Source organism: Archocentrus centrarchus, chromosome 19, assembly GCF_007364275.1.
Source record: "Archocentrus centrarchus isolate MPI-CPG fArcCen1 chromosome 19, fArcCen1, whole genome shotgun sequence".
NCBI classification, from domain to species: domain Eukaryota; kingdom Metazoa; phylum Chordata; class Actinopteri; order Cichliformes; family Cichlidae; genus Archocentrus; species Archocentrus centrarchus.
In genome coordinates this window covers 6951323-6970562 of record NC_044364.1, presented here as the reverse complement: position 1 = coordinate 6970562, position 19240 = coordinate 6951323, and the positions used below count along the sequence as shown (strand labels likewise).

Genomic DNA, 19240 nt, shown 5'->3' with positions numbered 1-19240 from the left:
TTGTCTGTGAGGAGAGAAATGAGAGCGTGCACGAACAACACGGATGTGAGATTGACAGGTAACTCCTCGGAGAACGACGGAGCAAGCGGGAAGGAGCTGAGAGATGTGGCTTTGTCCTGTCCCGGCTCGCAGAGGTCAATGCCATCTCATCTGTCAGACCTCTGAGCCAATGGCACGCTCCGATTACCCTGACAGCATGACATCACTGCTGACATCACCACGCCTAGTTTAGTATCCTGGAGGATGGCCACAATCGATGGATACTTTCCGCCTACAGCACACCACACACACAGACACACACTCATACACTCATCTTTGCACAGTAATAATACCATACTGTGTCTCTAACGGGGGTGAAGGGTGTAATAAGAGGCGGCACAGGGGATTTCAAGGGGAAAAAAACAAAAACAGAAGAGGAAAATTAAAAACCATTACAGCTATGGACCTAGTCATCATTAGAGGCCATTAAGGAATTTATTGGTGTGAAATTTCAAAATAAAGGAAATGTGAAGGAATAAATTACACAAACACCTCCTCCGTCTACGTGTAAATAGAAATAATGGCGATAATTCATGGGAGAAGGGAGGGGAAAGCATCTCTTGATTCCTTAATCTGTAATTGTGATCTCCAGTGAACAGCTGACATATCCTTCTGCATCAAGGAACGCCATAAATGCATCTGTCTGGGATCGGTTTCATCTCCCCAAAGCATTCACAATGACAAAAAAAAAAAAAGAAAAAAACGCCATCAGCGGTATTAATAACATTCTCTGCGATGAGGTCAGAGCAGGGTTTTAAATAAATGTGTTGCAACTTGAAGAACGGTTTCCAGGCCACAACAGGGCTTATTGATTTCACACCTATTACACATGCTAACCACGTGCATGCTCATGTAAACAAATGCACACTCACACACCCTGTATCTCTGACACACACACATGCACAGACAGCAGCTGAGCGACTTATGATTTTTACACTTATTAATTCCGTCAACAAGGCTTGCAGAGGCAGGATTTACACACAAGATTACATTGGTTTAATAAAAAAAAAAAAAGAAAAAGAAGACGTGTGTTTGGGGGGAGGGAGGGGGAAGAGAATAACAAAGAGGGAGGAGGAGGAGAGGCGAGAGGAGGCGCAGGCAGGGAGCAGGCAGCCTGGTGGAGAGACACATAGACTCTGATGGAGGAGAGCAGGGATTCATCTGGGATTACTTAACAGCTTACACACACACACACACACACACCGGCGTGCACGCCACGTACAAATCGTACACACACAGATGCTGGCATAAATAAAAACACTTTCTCTCAGAGGGACGAGAGGAAAATAGGAGCGCTTACAGGAGAAGTGTTTTAAAGGAAAGGGTCTAATTAGCAAAGCAAGACGCCAGTGCCTGGGGGACAAACTGGGCAGAGTGTGTGTGTGTGTGTGTGTGTGTGTGTGTGTGTGTGTGTGTGTGTGTGTGTGTGTGTGTGTGTGTGTGTGTGTGTGTCCTGGCTTGTGTCTAAAGCTTAGCTTGTTTGTCCATCTCCGGGTCCCCTCGAAACGCACACACATTCACACACGTGCACACACATACACACACAGACTCATCCTTCCCAGAGGGAAAAATATGGCCTATGTGCAAGTGCAGAGAATCAGAGCTGAGGAAGGAAGCAGGACAGTTAGCGGGAAATTTTTGTATCCGTGCATGTGTGTATGTGTGTTTGTGTGTGACATGAGACACATCTGGATTGCACACATCTCCCAAAGCTCTCTTTTGTGTTCACTGTAAGTGTGTGTGATTGAAATAAAGCTTTTCCTGGATCTCATTTTCAAGGGCATTTTGGTCCTTTTTACTATAAGAAGACAATATAAGAAAGATCTAATTATTGGGGGGTTTAGACATTTTTGGTTTCACTTTACATGCATTTTATTAACTTCAACGGTTTTGAACGTGATCAACATCTCTAGATGCCTACGAAGGTTAGACCACCTTTTACTGTAATGACACACACACACAGAAAGAGTGGGAATAAATGAATTTCTCAAATGAATTTCTTCTCACCTTCAGTGTCTCCTTCTTTGCTCTCCCTGCTCCTCTGCTGGATCTCCAATTCAGCCAGTTCCCCTAGTATCTCCATGCCGTGGTTAGCTGAAGGGCATGGGGTCTGGTCAACAGGTGCAGGTGGGTACAAGGCATCTCTGGTGGCACACAGAGCTGCAGCAATTAGGAGCTCCAGGCTCCACATGTAGGCCCCTTGGAGCTGGGCTGCTGTACTTTCCGTTGAAGGGTGGATTGAGTCAGCAGATGTGGAAGGAGCAGGAGAGCTGCATGTTAATTCCACCAAGCCCTCACTTGGACTTCTCCCATCCCCCTCCTCATCATCCTCAACTACCTCTACATTCTCTCCTTCTTTGTGCCTATCCTCTTGCGCCTCCACTTCTCCAGGCTCTACAGGCGCAGAGACTGTACAGTCTGTTGGTTCAGGATCCATTTTCTCTCCCTCATGCCCCTCGATGTCCTCTTTTCCATGCTCCCTATCATTCTCCTGCTCTTCGGGTAGCTGGGGCTCCTCCAGGCCAGCCTGCTGGCCCGGGCAACCCAGGGAGAGCTCTACTTTTAGGGTTTTGCCTGTGGCTGTGGCTGGGCAGGCTGGATCTGGGACTGGAGCTGGGAAAGGGCATGGCGGCAATCCAGAAATCTCACTTTGAGGCTGAGAGACCGAGCAGCCTTTTGTTTCCTGCTTCGCCTCCTCTGTAAGTCCACACTGGGATTCCACCACTTCACAGACTCTCTCATTGTCTTCTTTCCTCAGCTCTTCATCTTCTATACTGAGAGGCTTGATGTGGCACTGGTGTGGGAGGGACTTGGAGTCAGGCTCTGCTGGCTCATCCTCCACCATAGGTTGTTCAGCCAGTCGAGCTTCTGGAGGCGAGGGCCCGGCCTTGTAACCCATGGTGATTGGAGGGTAAGTATAAACAGGTGGCAAGTCTGGCGGAGAAAGGAGAGAGAGCACAGTCTGGCATTAAAGTATGTATATAGCTTGAAATACTGGATAATAAAATGTATTTATCTGCAACAAATAGAAAATATTGGTAGTTTCTTGTTCTTTAAATTCACTGCCATTCTTTTCAGACAGATGGGATAAAGCCAGTGATTACAGTTGGCATAATACATTAACAGCAAGGTTCAGAAAACACAGAGTGTGTGTACAGTGGTGTATATTGTATAGCATGTGTGTGTGTGTAGAAGTGTGAGTATATAGATCTAGGTGGGATATTGATGACACCCTGCCGTTTTCCTGTGATTGCAGCGCCAGCCCTGTCACCCCTGCTCTCTTATTATTGATGATATCCCTCCGCCCCCTGACAACGCAGCCAGATGAATGCGTATCCTTCCGCGTGTACTTCTCAAGGACCCCTGAAGGATAAGGAGGCTCTATCTGAAAATTTCACTGACCTTCACTGACACACATATGCACACTGGCAGGTCACACACATACACGCAAAGAGTGCCCATATGCTTTTTCTGACCTTAATGGCTTGCCTGCCCGCTGTCCCTCTTTGGCTTGCACGGGGTAAAAAAAGAAGTGCACACATACACTCAAGGACACACTGAGTAAGGGACTAGCCATGCTTCAAACAATTTCTGCAAAATCAAAAGAATACCACACTTCAAAGCCCAGTGCTGCATTTCAGCAGCAGCGGCCTCCATCACTCTCCTTCTTCTTTTTCTCTTACGCTCTATCTGTCTGTCTCTGTGTCCTGTTTGCCATCTTTATGTTATCTGATGGTCCAACCTGCTGGCACGGTTCTTTTAGTTCAGACAGTGGATTCATTAATAAGCCAAAGGCTTCTTCACACACAAACCTGGTTCGAGGGATTGTGGGTAGTCCTGAGGTGGCTGTCCTTCTCCTCTGTCACTGCCCCTCTCCAGCCCTTTAGAGAGGTGTGAGGGAGCGGGACTGAGGGCTGGGGACCGTGGAGCTGCTGCAGCTGGGCTCGGTGCAGGGGTCAGAGGATTTGGCGGGTGCACAAGCGTGGAAGGGGAGTGGTAGCAGGGTGACTGACGACTACTGGGGCACATTCCCGGAGATGGTGTGGATGTCTTAGGTGGAGGCGGGGTGTGAGAGAAGGGTTTGGCTGCATGGGAGGAGGCAGTGGACGTGGAAGAAGAAGAAGAAGAGGGAGTCCTGGAGGGTGGAGATTGATGAGTTGAATCTTCCACAGTGATGGTGTTGTCGTCATGTTTTCTCTTTGAGAGAAGATATAGCGAATAAGTAATTATCAAAGAGTCCTTACGATGAAACCGTTTTAAATGTGCTACATGCTACTAGTTTAACACTACTGCAAGATTTTCATCATGATGTACAGTTATGACTGCAGTACTGCAGGAAATGCAGACATGATGAATATCAGTTAAACATAAACACAAATTCTGGGGGGGAAAAAAAATGACAGAAAAGCAGTTAAAAAAAAGAACTGTAGCCTGAGCTGACCACAACGTTTGATTGCCAAATGATCTGGCAATGTGAGTGTGCAAAAGCAACATACCAACACATCTTTATCAGTAAAGCCATTCTCCGACATAAAGAGGAAGTCATTGGCTTAAATAAATATTGCTGAGTGTGATTTTGCATATGCTTTTCTTCTAGTGTTGAGAAATCAGGATATCTGTACTGAGAGATCATCAAACAAATGAGTAGTGGTCATGTATTATAGTCAAAATAACTGAAAGGGGGAAGATGTACTTTGCACAACTTCTGAATATTTCCTAATTCTCCTTTGGCCACAGTTTCACAATAATAACTCATTCTAATCGTTTCTGGTTTATACGGGTCTTACTTGTCCTAATGATTGGCGCTGCATGTGCTCCATGGCTCGCTGCTGCTGCTGGTGGTGCTGATGCTGCAGGGCGTACAGATCCTGTTGCCGCAGGAATGAAGGACGGGAGTAGACTGGGTGATGCTGCAGGTGAGGAGGAGGGCCTCTGCCTCCATAAACAGGAGGCCATAGCCCTGAAGGCTCTAGAACATCTAGAGGAAAATTCGGGGGAAAAGATGGAAGTTGTAAATGAAAGAAATGATCGGGTATTTTGTTTTAATTCGAAAAAAAATGTGAAAAGGATAAAGATGGACGTTGCAGGACTGAAAAGAACATCTGTAGCCTGAATGAGCTTTGTGTTGGCCTCAGACAATCACTGAATAGAGAACGTATTGCAGTCACCAGTTTGAACTCTTTCTGTGTAGGTTTTCTGTACGGGGAAGCACATATTTTCAGCACGTCCTCACCCTTAGCGCATATGAATGCAACTACACACACATACACACATCCCTCCTTGGCTGCCTTGTCGCTGGGAACCTTTGTTCTGTGAGATTAGCCTGAGTGGGCTAATGTTTCCCAGGGGAAGGGTTCAGTGGATGCACTTCCCCTCTCCACAGGAACTCTCACGGAGCGAGGCAAGGGAGGCGGGAGATAATTAAATTTCACAGCCTGTTTGCAAAGCAGCGCTGACACACACACACACACACACACACACACACACACACACACACACACACACACACACACACACACACACACACACACACACTTTTGTCTTTCCAGCAATGGCTGAGGTGCCCAGTAAAACCCTTCACATATCATATTGTTTCAGACATGAACACAATTTTAAACACACACAGCAAGCACAAAGTCCAGTCCAAACACATCAGCGTTCCACCACGAGAGAGATGAAACACCAGTTAAAATGGTTTGCATAATACTGGGCACACGCAGAGGGGGGCAGTGGAACGGTTGCTCCCATTAACGAAGCTATAAAACATGGCCCCACTGACAGAAGGACTTAGTTGAGCATTATATTATGATTAGCCAATGATACTAAAACTCTGGGAGAGAAATGGCAGCGGCTCTGATGATACAAATGAAAAGGAGGAGCGGGGGTAGACAGCAGTTGTGGTGGTGTGTGTGTCTGTGTATCAGGATGCTTAGCGTACCAAGGTGATGATGAGGACCTGGTTCTGTTGGAAGAACCATTAGTGGGGTGTTGGGGTCTTGCGTAAGTGACCCCAAGACAGGCTGCAGAGTGCTGGGCAAACCTGGTGGAAACCCGGGACTCATTCCCACATGACTCAGGCCTACAATATAAAAATGATACCAGTTTGGTACTGCAATAAAAAAATAAAGAAATAGCTAAAACAAGAGAAAAAAATGACATAAAATAAGAACTCCAATAATAGAATAGCAAACATTAATCTAAGTAACAGTCATGAAACGAACAGCATCAAAAGTACAGAACATGTTGAAGGTATAAATTTGATACTCTCCACTCACTGTATGAATGTCCCATCCAGAGGGAGGGACTTCCTGTTCTCTGCATCCAGTGGTGGTGAGCTGGGTGAGCATGTGCAGCAGGATCAGCCCCTAACTGGCTTGTTCCTCCAGGGACCAAGAGGTGAGAGGTCAGATCGCCGTGGCAGCTGCTAGAAGGGTGGATCCTGGCGAACTCCATGCAATCCTTGTTTTCCCTGTCGTGGCAGTAGGCGGGATGAACTTTGTCATTATCTTGATTATCCCTCTTATTGTCACCATCATCACAGTCATTATGATCATTATCTTCATCCTTGTCATCTTCATTACCACTACCACCATTATAATCATCAAGAAAAGGAAATGTGACGGCAACAGGAACAGCCATCACCTTGCGCCTGGTCTATGAGTTCTCATTATATGTTTTCTTCCCTTGATATGACTACATAATAAGAGCCCGATACTTCAGAGACATCCATATTAGTCCCCGTAACATTAATGCACCACATCTCATCTTAGGCAGAAAGAGAGAGAAAGGAAGTGAGAGAGTGAGGGGGTACAGAAATACCACATCAAAGGGTGAGAAGAGTAAATGTAGTGAGGGGATGAGAGAGAAGAGATGCAGAGCTTCAGACTGGAAGAGAGAAGCTGAGAGAATAAAAGAACTACAGCTTATCAGATAAGAGCAAAAATGAACAGATGCTAGCGTGTGAATGTGTGTGTGTGTGTGTGTGTGTGTGTGTGTGTGTGTGTGTGTGTGTGTGTGTGTGTGTGTGTGTGTGTGTGTGTGTGTGTGTGTTAATATGTGTTGCTGTTTGTGATTTTAAGTGTACCTGATGATCATTTCTCTGTCTCTGTCTAGGTGATGAAGACTAATCTGGTCCTCGGTCATCCTCTTCCTCTCCTCCGCCTCCCGACCGAGAGGATACACAGGGCGTGACACCCCTGAATCACACAGATACAAAATGATTAAAAAAATAAATTACTAAATGAATCAATTCATTTAGTACTTAACTTGCTATGTTAAATGATTGTAAATGCACCCTGATGATGTGCTCATAACATTCCAAAAGTGTAGTGTGGTAAAGTGGTACAGCTGTCCCTCTGAATGGTTAATTTTGGCTGAGTAGCAACCAAATAATTTTCAACCAGCTGAAGGAAATAAATGCACAGCGCAAGTACATAGTGTACTACGTGGAAGTGTACTAACAGAAGTATCTGAATTCTACCTTTTTCATAGCTATCTGCCACCCTTCAGTCTACCTCATATAATCTATGTCAAAAAGTGATGGTCCTTGAAGGGCAATGACAATCACTTTCCCATGCAAAATTACAGTCTCTGTCTTTTGTAATAAATTTCTCCTTGAACATGCAAAATGGTAAGTCATTGGGGAATTATTTTGCAATAATATCAGATGATTTCCAGCTCTACAAAGTTGGCCAGTAATAAAAATCTCCGGTGAACGTCAAAGTGAATCAAGAATGCCATCAGCTGTTCTTATGCATTTCATTGTTGAATTTTCATTTAACGCAGCCTCAAGTTACATTTTTGCTTTGATTTCATTGCACAGAGCACAAATCTGACCTTTCATGCTGGGCAGTACCCTGCCTTGTCTGCTGTGGCCAGGGGTGCTGTCTGGGGAACGATGGGGGGGCCTGGCTACTGCAACTGCAATACCCACTGGAGGCTGTCGTACCTCCCCCTCTCCTGTTTCCCCTGCCTCCTTTCCACCTCTGTCACTTTTCTCTCCCTCATTAGTGGAGCTTCGGCGAGGAGGCAGCGACTGCTTGGGAGGGTCCTGCTGGGAGGTGCTGCTTTTAGCTCCTCCTCTGTCCCCCTTCTCTGATCTGTCTCCACTCTGCTTGAGGCAGCCCAGACCTCCAAAAGGGCTCCTCTGTGGCAGCAGCAAAGGCTGCTGGGAGCTGTAGTTCATTAGGTTCTTCATGGCACTGCCCTCACTGTCAGTGGTGTGCGATGAGGAGGATAGGGGTGGAGGCAGCTGAGAATGGGGCTGGTTGGGATCATTGTGTGGAGCTTTGCTGCTGAGCCCTTTTAGTTCACCTTTACCAAGTGAAGCATGATTAGCGCCTTTTCTCTGGTCCTCTTGGTGGTCCCCTCGCACCCCCCATGAAAGTGCTGTCTGAGTTCCGTCTTTTCCCCTCTCTTCTACACATGCTCCATGGCTACTGTGCTGCTGGTGCCTTATCCTTGCAACCTTTTGGCCCTCCCTTGGAGATGCTGCACCCGATCCCACCTTCCCATCAGAACCTGAATGGGAACAGTCCCTAAAGGGAGAAGTGCTGGCATCAGGAACATTCTTTGATAAGCCCTGTTCACCAGACTTTTTCTCCTGGACATCTGGCGCGAGTGAGGGTCGGTAAACATTGTCCACAATCTCAACATCTCTGAAGGATGAAGAAGTTTCCAGGCTACAAGATCGCAGTTCAGGCTGAGAGTTCACGTTGGAGCTGTGTTTGTGGAAGTGTTGCGTCTGGATGCTCCAATCGGGAGGTTTGTCAGCCTTGCCATATCCCAACTGCTGCTGGTGTTGCTGAGATTTTTCCTTCTTTTGGCAGCTACTAAGTTGGCTGAGGTGATGAGAGGGACTTTCATAAGATCCTTCTCCGCTTTTATCATCTGCTTTTCTCCCTCCTCCTCCTGCTCCACGACAGTCAGGGACCCCCAGGTCCCCCAGTGGCCCAACTGAGGGCACATAAGTTGGGCCAATGACCTTTGCCTCCCTGCCAGATCCTCCAGGAGTGGATGCTGGATCTTTGGAGGGAGTAAGCGTGAGAGGAGCAGGAGCGCAGTAAAACTCAGGATGAGGATGATGATGGGCATGGTGTAGCCATCCTCCCGCAACTGAGGATCCTATGTGTAAAGCATGGGGAGGAGGTGGTGGAGGAGGAGGAGGGGGCATAGAGTAGGAAGCCACTGAGTGGGGAGTTGGAGGTGCCAAGATTGCTGTTGCTGCAGCCGTCCCTCGTCTCATACATTCAGATGATGGAGCTGAGGATTCACTGATCCTCATCTCCCCATTTATAGGTCCCTCTTTTGAGCACCTTCTGCTGCCTCCAGATGGAGGCCTACCTACACCACCACTACTGCAGCTGCTTAGTGCTCCCACCTTTCCTCGAGAGCCAGCCTCTGCCCCTGAGCCAGAGGACAATTTACAGGCACTCATATGTTTCACTCCCTGACTGCCCGAGTCACTGTCTCTGTACTCTTTGTGCCGCTCTGCAGAGTGTCTGTGGTCTTCCTCCCTTCCCTGGAAGGTGAGATGAGGAAGAAGGGCAGGATGGGGGAAAGCTTGTTGGTGGTGGCCAGAGGGAGTGGTAGCAGGGCTCATCTGATGAGGATGGTGATGGCTAAGTTTGTCTTTGCCCTCCTGGTGCCGCTCCTTGCTGCTTGATCGTTCCTTTTCCTTTGACACAGATGAAACACTTTTCTCACCAATATCCTTGGTGCTCTTGCCACCAACTCCCCCACTGTCTGTCTCCCTGCTGCAAGAGCCAAGTGGGTGTCCTGGTGCGGTCCTGGACAATGGAGGAAGGCTGTGACTGGTGGAGAGCAGAGGGGGCTGAGGAGGAAGGCCTCTCAGGTAGAAATGATCTACAAGGAGAAGATAAGGATTAAAATAGATGTTTAAGGCTGCAGATTTATAAGATTCTACAGTGATTCAAAAATTATCTATAATTAAATTTCATTCAAATAACTATATGAAAAAAAATGTGTGCCTACAATGATTTCTGCAGGAAAAGAAACAAGAAATTGCCCAGTTGAATAACTGGACTCTGAGTATCCAGCTGTTCTTATTCCTGTAGTGATGCTGATTAAGCAGTTTAGGGAAGCCCTGTATATAAAAAGCTATTTTTCCATAAATGCACACACACACACACACACACACACACACCTACCTTTTTGAGTTTCATAGAAGCGGTGCTGTCCGTAGAGGCTGTTGCTATGGTGATCCAGGGGACTCATGGGGAGAAAAGGAGACGCGAGACTTCCTGAATAGCTGGGGTACCCTGTCAGTGGGAGGTAGAGCACGAAAGAATTGATGTTTCTTTGCAGCGTTGACATTCAACAGCCCTCTAAACAAACAGTTTATCTCTACAATCTATCATGAAATGGGGCCATTTTGGAAAATGCAGAAAAAAAGAAACCGGCCAGTTAGTGCTACTTTCACCATAAATGCACTTTTGCACAAACATGCCTGATGAGTTGACATTATTTACAGTGGACAAAGTGGTGACAAAAACCACAGCCGACAGCTACTGCCAAGTGTTTGCAGCCTTTTACTGGATGGAATTTGCTCTTTCTCCCAAACCCAAGACAAACATTATGAAGCATCGCAACACCCTACCCCCCTCTTTAAAACACACACACACACACACACACACACACACACACACACACACACACACACACACACACACACACACACACACACACACACACACACACACACATACAGGGTCCTCCCAGGAGGTCACTGGGAGGTAAACGGTCGTTTCACTCCGTTCCTTGTCTTCAAGGACGTTGAACTACATCGTGGGATAGAGGAGGTCTTGGCAGTTTTGTTGATGGGGGTGGATGGATGCAGTGATGGGTGAGCATCACTGTGGCAGGGTGTTATTGGGTGGGAAAAAAAGCAGAAAAATTACCACAATCCCATATACGTGCACAAAGACACGCACATGTACGCCACACAAAAGGTACATATCTCCACGCTGTGGAGAAAAATGGCTTGGATTGTCTGCGTATGTGTGTGTGTTCTCCAGCAGCTGGTTTCATGCCCCACAGAGTGTCCTTGCCGGCCCGTTAATTGGCAGCCGTTAAAAGTTTAACGGTGGTGGCCAAAGTAAACAGCACTCCATAAAAACTCATCCTACGCATTCCACAGTCACACTGCAAAACCACCAACACCCCCTCACTGCTTGCAGCATGTGTGTGTATGTGTGTGTGTCAGGAAGAGGGGGCTTTCTGCGTTTGTGCTGCAGTGTAGATGCACAAATGTGTCATACTGGCCACTGTGTGTGTGTGTGTGTGTGTGTGTGTGTGTGTGTGTGTGTGTGTGTGTGTGTGTGTGTGTGTGTGTGTGTGTGTGTGTGTGCGCGTGATTACTCTGACTGGTTAACAACCAGTGAATCTAAATGGCAACAATTAGCCAAAAGGCTCTATCAGCCATCTAAGGCCAATCCCGCGGGTAATGACGAGTGATAAAACTCGGGGGGGGGGGGGGGGGGGGGGGGGGGGGGGGAGTGGTGGGAGGGGGTGGGGGGGGTGGGGGGGAACAAGAAAGAGGGGAATGAGAGACAGCAGAGGGACACAGTGGCAAAAAAATGAGGAGAGGAATAAAACACAGGAGGAAAGGAATGAAGGAAGGGAGGAAAGGTTAGCGACTGAATGAACAGTGAGACAGTAAAAGAAAAAAACAGACACCAGAAGAACAGCACTGTCAGTATGAAAATCCCCCAGTCTGGTGCTGCTGTGAGGCGTATGGTGAGACGAGAGGGGAATGTGTGCGTACGTATGTGTCTGTATGTGCATGGAGGGATGGGGTGGTGGTGGAAGATAAAGGATGATGTCAAAGGGAAGTGGAGGACTTAAGATGGTGGAGATGAGAGGACAGGGTGAAGGGAAGTAAGGAGATGAGCATATGAGAAAGGAGAGAAAAAACAAGGACAGGTGTGGAAAAGAGGGAACAAGCGGGCGAGAGGCTATAATTGTGTGTGTGTGCGTGGGTTTGAGAGGTAATATGTGAATATGTCTCATCTGTGACTTTATGTGTGTCAGTTCTGTGTGTGTGTGTGTGTGTGTGTGTGTGTGTGTGTGTGTGTGTGTGTGTGTATCAGCCAGGTTTCTTCTCTCTGTGCTGGCTACCCTCCACTCTCTGGACTGTGGCCAGCTGGCAGACCGCCTACTGGAGCTCCCTGGCTTGAATTCTTAAAAACAATCATTTGTAGTGTGCGTGTGTATGTGTGTGTGTGTGTGTATGTGTGTGTGTGTTCAAACATCAAAGCTGAGCCACACACACACACACAGTCACACACAAATCTGATACGCACACACATTCTTGGTCTCCTTTCACTGCTGCCACGTTCAGGTCCTGCCTCTGACTCTTTCTATGAATCTGAACTAAGACAGAAGCTCACTCAGGGCTCACATTTAGGGCTTAACTGTAGCCCTTTTTGCAGCTAGATGAGCTGCAAGTGAGACAGTTGCACAGACAAAAGTCTTTAGAGTGGCACCGGGAGAGGTTCCTAGGTAAAAACACAGCTCTTGTGAGTTTGTCTAGTGTTTAAATCATAATGCTGGGCCAGAATGGAGAAGTGCACCGTCAACACAAGTGACAGGCAGCGTGTTTGTCCAAATTAAATTTTGGTGTTTGTACACTTCGTCACCGGCAGGGTGTAAGAAGGAAAGGATGTTTTACTCACCATGTTTGCTTTCTTTACTCTCCTGGTTCAAAGTGATTAAAGGTAAGGGTTAGAGGCAATTAAAGTGACAAATGTGCGAGCTTGCTATTGTTTGCTCAAGTAGTTAGTGGCATCACTAACAGGTAAAATGAGTCACAAGAGGCCTTTTTTTTTTTACAGTAGGCGTTATGGCTTGTCTTGGCAGGAATGGTGCAGGTGTAGCATATACACAATGGGCTTTGAAATCCATGAGTCAGCAAGCACAAGACAAGGACACCCGAATGGTATGCAGTCATTACAGCTCTCATTAAATACTCGTGCTAAAAGTGTGAAAACGTAGTCAAAAATGGCATGTGCATTGGTCAGATGGCTGGCTGAAGGCCACTACTTTGTATGATATCAAATAAAACAAAGTTAACATCAGCACTGACTGCTCATTTAATTCCTCTGCAATGGTTCAAGAGGACGTTACTGTGTGCTATTGTTTACCCGCTTTCACTTAGTCAAAAACTGGTGAAACGTGAAATTCTGATTCTGGCCGTTTTCAGTCAGTTAAGAAGCACAGCCTGTGGCGGAAACTGTCTTTCTGTTGAAGTTATCTCTGTGACCCATCTCGCTGTCAAAAAGAAAAATCCTCTCTCTCTCACACACAGACACACACACACACATACAAACACTGTGTATGCACATACCTGAAAGGGACAGATAACTAAGTCAAGCTCAGCCTTTCACCACAAACGGTTAACAGTCGAAAGAGGACATGATGCGTGTGGATGCGCACATTTCTGTGTGTGTGTGTGTGTGTCTGATCAGGAAGGGGGCCGTTGGAGGTCGGTTAGCCCAGATGAGGCCCTGAGGGTGGGGCTGCGGTCAGAGGGGGGAGGGGGTTGTGGAAAGGGAGAGGATGCTGGAAATGGGGGTGAGTTTCAGTGTGTGAATGTGTGTTTGTGTTTGTATGTATCTGTGTGTTTTTTGGGAGGGTGGGGTCACCCCCTAAATAAGAGGAGGAAGTTTATTGTTAAATGATTTCTGTCTGTAATATTATTCTCAAGCTGTGTCGAGGTTTGAGTGTGTGTGTGTGTGTGTGTGTGTGTGTGTGTGTGTGGTGTGTGTGTGTGTGTGTGTGTGTGTGTGTGTGTGTGTGTGTGTGTGTGTGTGTGTGTGTGTGGCCTTTTTATGGGCTGGGCCTGGAAAGAAGAGAAATATTTTGGTTGTGCATCAGCTTTTGTCACGGTGCTTGAACATGGTAAAACTAGAAAGCAGCCACAAACACAAAACCGCATGCTTGCTAACAAAACGAACAAGAAGAGAGTTGGGAGTGTGTGCATGTGTGTCAGTGTGTGTTTCTATAAGTAGCATCATCTAAGGCATCACTGCTGCACGTGTTTGGCCTCAGCTCAGTGTTGGTTAAACCACTTAATGGCTCCATCACAATCTAATCCCAAACCAAGACCCTGGATTAACCAGCGACCCAAGCTCTCTGCGCTTCCTGTGTGTGCATGTGTGTGTGTGTGTGTGTGTGTGTGTGTGTATTTGTGCATGTGTGACTCACCTTCATGTGAATGCGGGTACCAGATAGGGGAAGCATTTGAATGGGGTCCAGCCCTGTAGGAGGGGGAAGAAGGGGAGGCAGCAGGTCCTGAGGGGTGAGTAGGGTGGGAGGGTGGGGACCCCAGGCTGCTAGCCAGGAATGAACCCATGAAGGAGGCACCTGAGGGACACAGAGAGGGCCTGGAGGTTAGAGAACTGATAGGGGAATAAATATGGGGGAGTCGGGGGGACTCCACTAAGGTGCCAATAAGCACGCACGCCTGTAAATCACTTGAGAATGCCTTTGACTTTACCTTCTGCCAAGAATTAGATGTAATTTGTTGCAGACATATTAATATTACTGACTACTGCTGCGAAAAAAACATTTTTTTTTTTGACCTCCCCAAGAGAAATGAATCCCCTCAGGCTACATTCACACTGCAAATGGAAGTCCTCCAATTTTGATTATTTTTTTTTCCCTCTTCACGTGCGACACACAGATCTGAGATTCTTTTCTTAAAAACTACAATCACTAAAAACCTTCAGGAATTCCATTTTGGTCTTCATGGCTGTGAAATGGGGGGGGTCTGAGGCATGAACGTGACATCAGACTTCTTTTTTTTTTTTTTTTTTTTTTAAGCAAAGATGACATCTTTCACCTTAGATGATTTTCATTATTTTGATGCCAGGTCTTAGCCAGAATTAGAATCAAATGACAAACCAAGATAGCTGAGACTCAGGGCCACCAGGTGGCAATTTTAGCTGTTATTCTTCAAATAGCTCTCATGTACTAGAGTGAAAGAAGAGACATAAAATAAAAGCTTAGCAAGGTTGAAGTGGGGTTGTGGCTAAGTCCAGTTGGTGGAGAGAATTTTTTTTTTTTTTTAAGTTAACACCTAAAACAAATCACTGTTAAGCCACACTCACTGAATTTAGACTGACCTTGCATGAAAAAGCAGCCCCCCCTGCTGTGACTTGAGCCCTGCAAGTTATGTTACTACAGCTACTGCTTTCAGTCTGGTTGCATGCTTAAGACCTGTGCACTCAAACTGCAATTATATTTATCCAAAGATACAAACTAAAGTCTCTCCAAATATATGTAAATAAAGGCATTACAGCAAGTCAGCACGTATGATTGAGGCAAAATAAAATAATCATGCAACTGGGCAGAGTGAAACAAACTCTTGGTGTTTGTGATGCTTGGAACTTTTTTTTAATTTCCCTTCCTTTTCAAATGATTATGCAAGAAAAAAACAAAACAACTTTTTTTTTTTTTAATGTAGATGTGCATTGGGTGCTGAATATAAAAGATGCAGCAATGTAGCTTTTCCACTCCACCAAAAAGTGGTTGTTCCTCTGTGAATTTATTGGAACCATAGGCTGCACATATGAAATGGATATAGCCATCATTATGTAAGCCACAGATGAATGAAGTACAGTGAGAAATATTGAGCATTTTATTGGGCGGTGGAAACTGACTGAGAAGCCAGAGAACACTACATATTCATAGCATAAAGTCAGGTCAAGCCATAAGTTAGGCCTGCCCTAAACCATACACTGAGATCTTAAACTCATCCAGAAAGTGTGCACTGAGTTCACAAACTGATTGAGCAGCAAATTCATATTCTTGTGGACTTCTGTACAATCAAACTTTTATTTCTTTTATTATTATTATTTTTTTCTGAAACTAGCAGAGTCACCCCCTGGTGGCCATCAAAAAGAACGCAGGTTTAAGGCACTTTCTCACTAGCTTTAATTATCAGTTACGCTTCAAGACTTCCACGCTATCCGTGATCAGAACAAGCGCCATCCTTACAGTCCAAGCACAAACATGCAAGAGGAATTAAAACATAAAAACATTTTTGGTTGGTTGAGTCGACTCATTGTGGGGTGGTTGTAAATGCAAATGTAAACAAAATAACATCACAATTATCTGAGCCACCTCTCTTTAATAGCTGCCTACAAGCAAAGGCATAATTCCAGCTTTGCCATATGTCTGCACTGGTGACGTAATGTGAGAATCCCTTTATCATGTACTGAGCTATAAGTCACTGTACAGTCACTGTTAAAGGCAGGATAGAAGTCTGAATGTAGTTAGTGTTGTATAGCAAAGATGGCTTGCATAAACTGTTGAACTTGTCTCACAAGAATTGTACAATTTCAGACCTTGTTGCTCGATTAACGATGCAAACCCAACTATTCGGAGGACCCTGCATTCAAGGTTCCTCTATTAGTAAAGAAACCAGAAAGAAACAAAAGAAGAGGTAGAGTATTTACAGGATTCACTCCCATGTCTTATCAGCATGACGCTTCTCTTACTGTTAAATATACAGTTGGTTGGGCTTGGCCCCGCACTTTCAAGAGATTCGATCATTCATAAAGACTCGCACGGGGTTACAACCAAGTTCCGCCTCTTAGATGGGACTAAGTGCTGTAACAGTTTCAGCAAACTGAGCAAGGAGGCTCGGTGCAGTTTGGCTCATCAGCATGCTCTCATTTAGTGGAACAAACTGAACAGTTGTAGGGGAAGGAGGAAACAAATCCACAGGGAATCAGGTAATTAGTCACGGGATAGAGAGAGAGAGAGAGAGAGAGAGAGAGAGAGGTGGTGGGTTGGGTCGTTACTCATAAACGCTGCGTCGCATCAGAGGCAATTACCACAACCACAACAGTCCACATTTGAGTCACACACACGTGAACACACACACACACACACACATACGTACAGTACCCTCACCTCAACGACGTCCCGACGCCCTAACAACCACAACCACAAGTGCCTTTAGCTGTCTGCCGATCTGTCTCTCTCTCTTACTCACACACAGACACAAGAGGGAGGGCACTGGGATAAATCAAGAGCAAGATGGGGTAGCAGCGTGTATTAAAAGACAAATCAGTGTGTGTGTGTGTGTTTATTTATACAGCTGGATCCCAAGCATCAGAACACACACACACACACACACACACACACACTATTTAAAAAAGCTTTTTGATATCTGCAACCTCTGCAGTCATAATAAGTTTGTAGGAAACAGAAAAAAACGCTCACTTTTACTTGCTACCTTTCCTTTCCTCTTCCTCCCTCTTGCTCTCGCTCTCCTCTCTCGCAGGATATCTTTGCAGTGTTTTCTTTTTCTTTCCTCTCCCCCTCCCACCCCTCCAAATCCTCTCTTGTACAAATGTAGATCAGCGGCCTTTTCAGCCAGCCATAATAAAACACAGCTTGTGTAAGGCTGGCTGAAAAGGCCCATGGCAATGCTGACTGTCACACAAACATATACTGACGCAAACACGTCAACTGCTCACTGATACACACATAATGCTACCTGTATCTAATCTGGAGCAGCAGACAATAGTAAAGAAAGGCAACTTTCAGATGAGCAGTTGGCTTTCTGAAAAACACGTGAAGCTCGGCCAAAAAAAAACACAAAAAAAAAAAAAACAAGTGTATTGGATGAAAAAGAAGCTTGACTGCTGATTTTAAATAACAGTGTTGTCATTTAGGTTTAGCATTGTAAATACTTTGCATTCCTCCTTACTTCCTTCCCACAGCTGTTCTTTAATCTCTAACCCTATCAGATATCAACCCTTCCCCCATCTCTGCATCTTTTTCCATTTACTCATTTCTTTCCTTTTTCTCCTCTTTTTTTCCCCCCCTTATTCCCTTTTCCTGTCACCTGACTCCCTGCCCTCTCTGTCTGTTTTCTGTTTGTTGAGTTGAGGAGAAAATCATATTTGCCCACTCTCTCTGGCCTGCTGATATGGAAAACCATCTCAGAGGCCAGCCACTAACATAAACCTTATTTCTGTCCCCATTTTTTTCTTTTCTCCTCCCCTTCTTCCTCTCCTCCTGGCCCGTGTTTCCGCCTTTGTTTTATCCTGATCCACACATTCCCTTTCCATCTGTCACCGCTGCATCCACTTGGAGTTTCCCCTTTTCTCGGCAGAAACGCCAAATAAATATGCTGAATTAGCCACAGCTGACGAAGAAGCGCAGAAGATGCTCATCAGTGCTTTTGATCTTCTGATTGGCTGCAAATATCCAGCTATTCAAATTTTAATTTGTGACCCCAGTGATATAATGATTATATGCCACATATCACTGTGTGCACATGTGTTATTTACCACAAATAGAAGCTTCTGACCAAGAAGACAGCTACATAAAGTCTCCACAGTGGCAATTAAAGTAGAAAATATATTTGTACCCCTCCCATTTTTCTCTACTTGGCATCATAACTTGGAAAAGTGTATAAACACGCAGCCAGTGAATCCTCCGATGTTGACAATCTAGAGTAATAAAAATCAGAATTATGAGCTTCTATTCACACTAATACAGGCAGCTGTACTTACAGTGAGCAAAATCTGCTTTGGTTTATTCATGATTGACTGTAATGTGATTTGCTGAGGGGAAAATCCACTCAAAAACACTTAAACACTGTTTTAGAAAAAAAAAAAAGGGGCTGGAAATGTGCCTTGATTTTCTGGGCAGGTTTTGCTGCTTGGCATATTTTTAGTATTTATTCTCATGGATAACAGGGACCAACACACACACACACACACATATATATATATATGGAGATTCAACAGGATAAATGTAGGGGTTAGTCCTCATCATTTACTGTTAGAGTCACTATTGCGCTGCTGTCTCACAAAAAGGAAAAATGCATAAATATCTAAAAGAAAAAAAAAAGGGAACACTGTTGCAACTGTAATAGAGGTGACACCAAATATATGGTAGCTGGGCAAATTTAAGGGGGGAACTTTTAAATTGAGCTCAAACCATAAAAAGAAAACACCATTTTTAAAAACGTGAACTCGTGGCTGCTTTAATCAAGGATGAATCAATCAGTTAAGAGCCTTGGCAGTCCTGCTTTGAAACAATAACGCCATAGACCCTTTCATACAAAATTCAAGGGAAGTATCTTATGAAGGAACGCACCCAAAACATCAAGGTTATTTTCTCTTTTTTATATTATAAAAGATCTGCTTCCACATTT

General features: G+C 45.3%; 1 protein-coding gene across 1 annotated transcript in view; it reads right to left on the bottom strand.

Moving 5' to 3' along the window:
• The window catches only part of bahcc1b (BAH domain and coiled-coil containing 1b), a 34927-nt gene extending 18874 nt beyond the window's left edge, over positions 1-16053 (bottom strand). Inside the window, exons 1-10 of the mRNA XM_030755214.1 lie at positions 16011-16053; positions 14266-14424; positions 10209-10319; positions 7876-9903; positions 7124-7235; positions 6315-6508; positions 5978-6118; positions 4827-5017; positions 3852-4236; positions 2047-2973 (exon numbers count right to left, since the gene is read on the bottom strand). Of these exons, the coding sequence (XP_030611074.1) occupies positions 2047-2973; positions 3852-4236; positions 4827-5017; positions 5978-6118; positions 6315-6508; positions 7124-7235; positions 7876-9903; positions 10209-10319; positions 14266-14424; positions 16011-16053 (4291 nt within the window). The remainder of the gene's footprint in view (positions 1-2046; positions 2974-3851; positions 4237-4826; positions 5018-5977; positions 6119-6314; positions 6509-7123; positions 7236-7875; positions 9904-10208; positions 10320-14265; positions 14425-16010) is intronic.
• Between the last annotated feature and the right edge of the window lie 3187 nt (positions 16054-19240).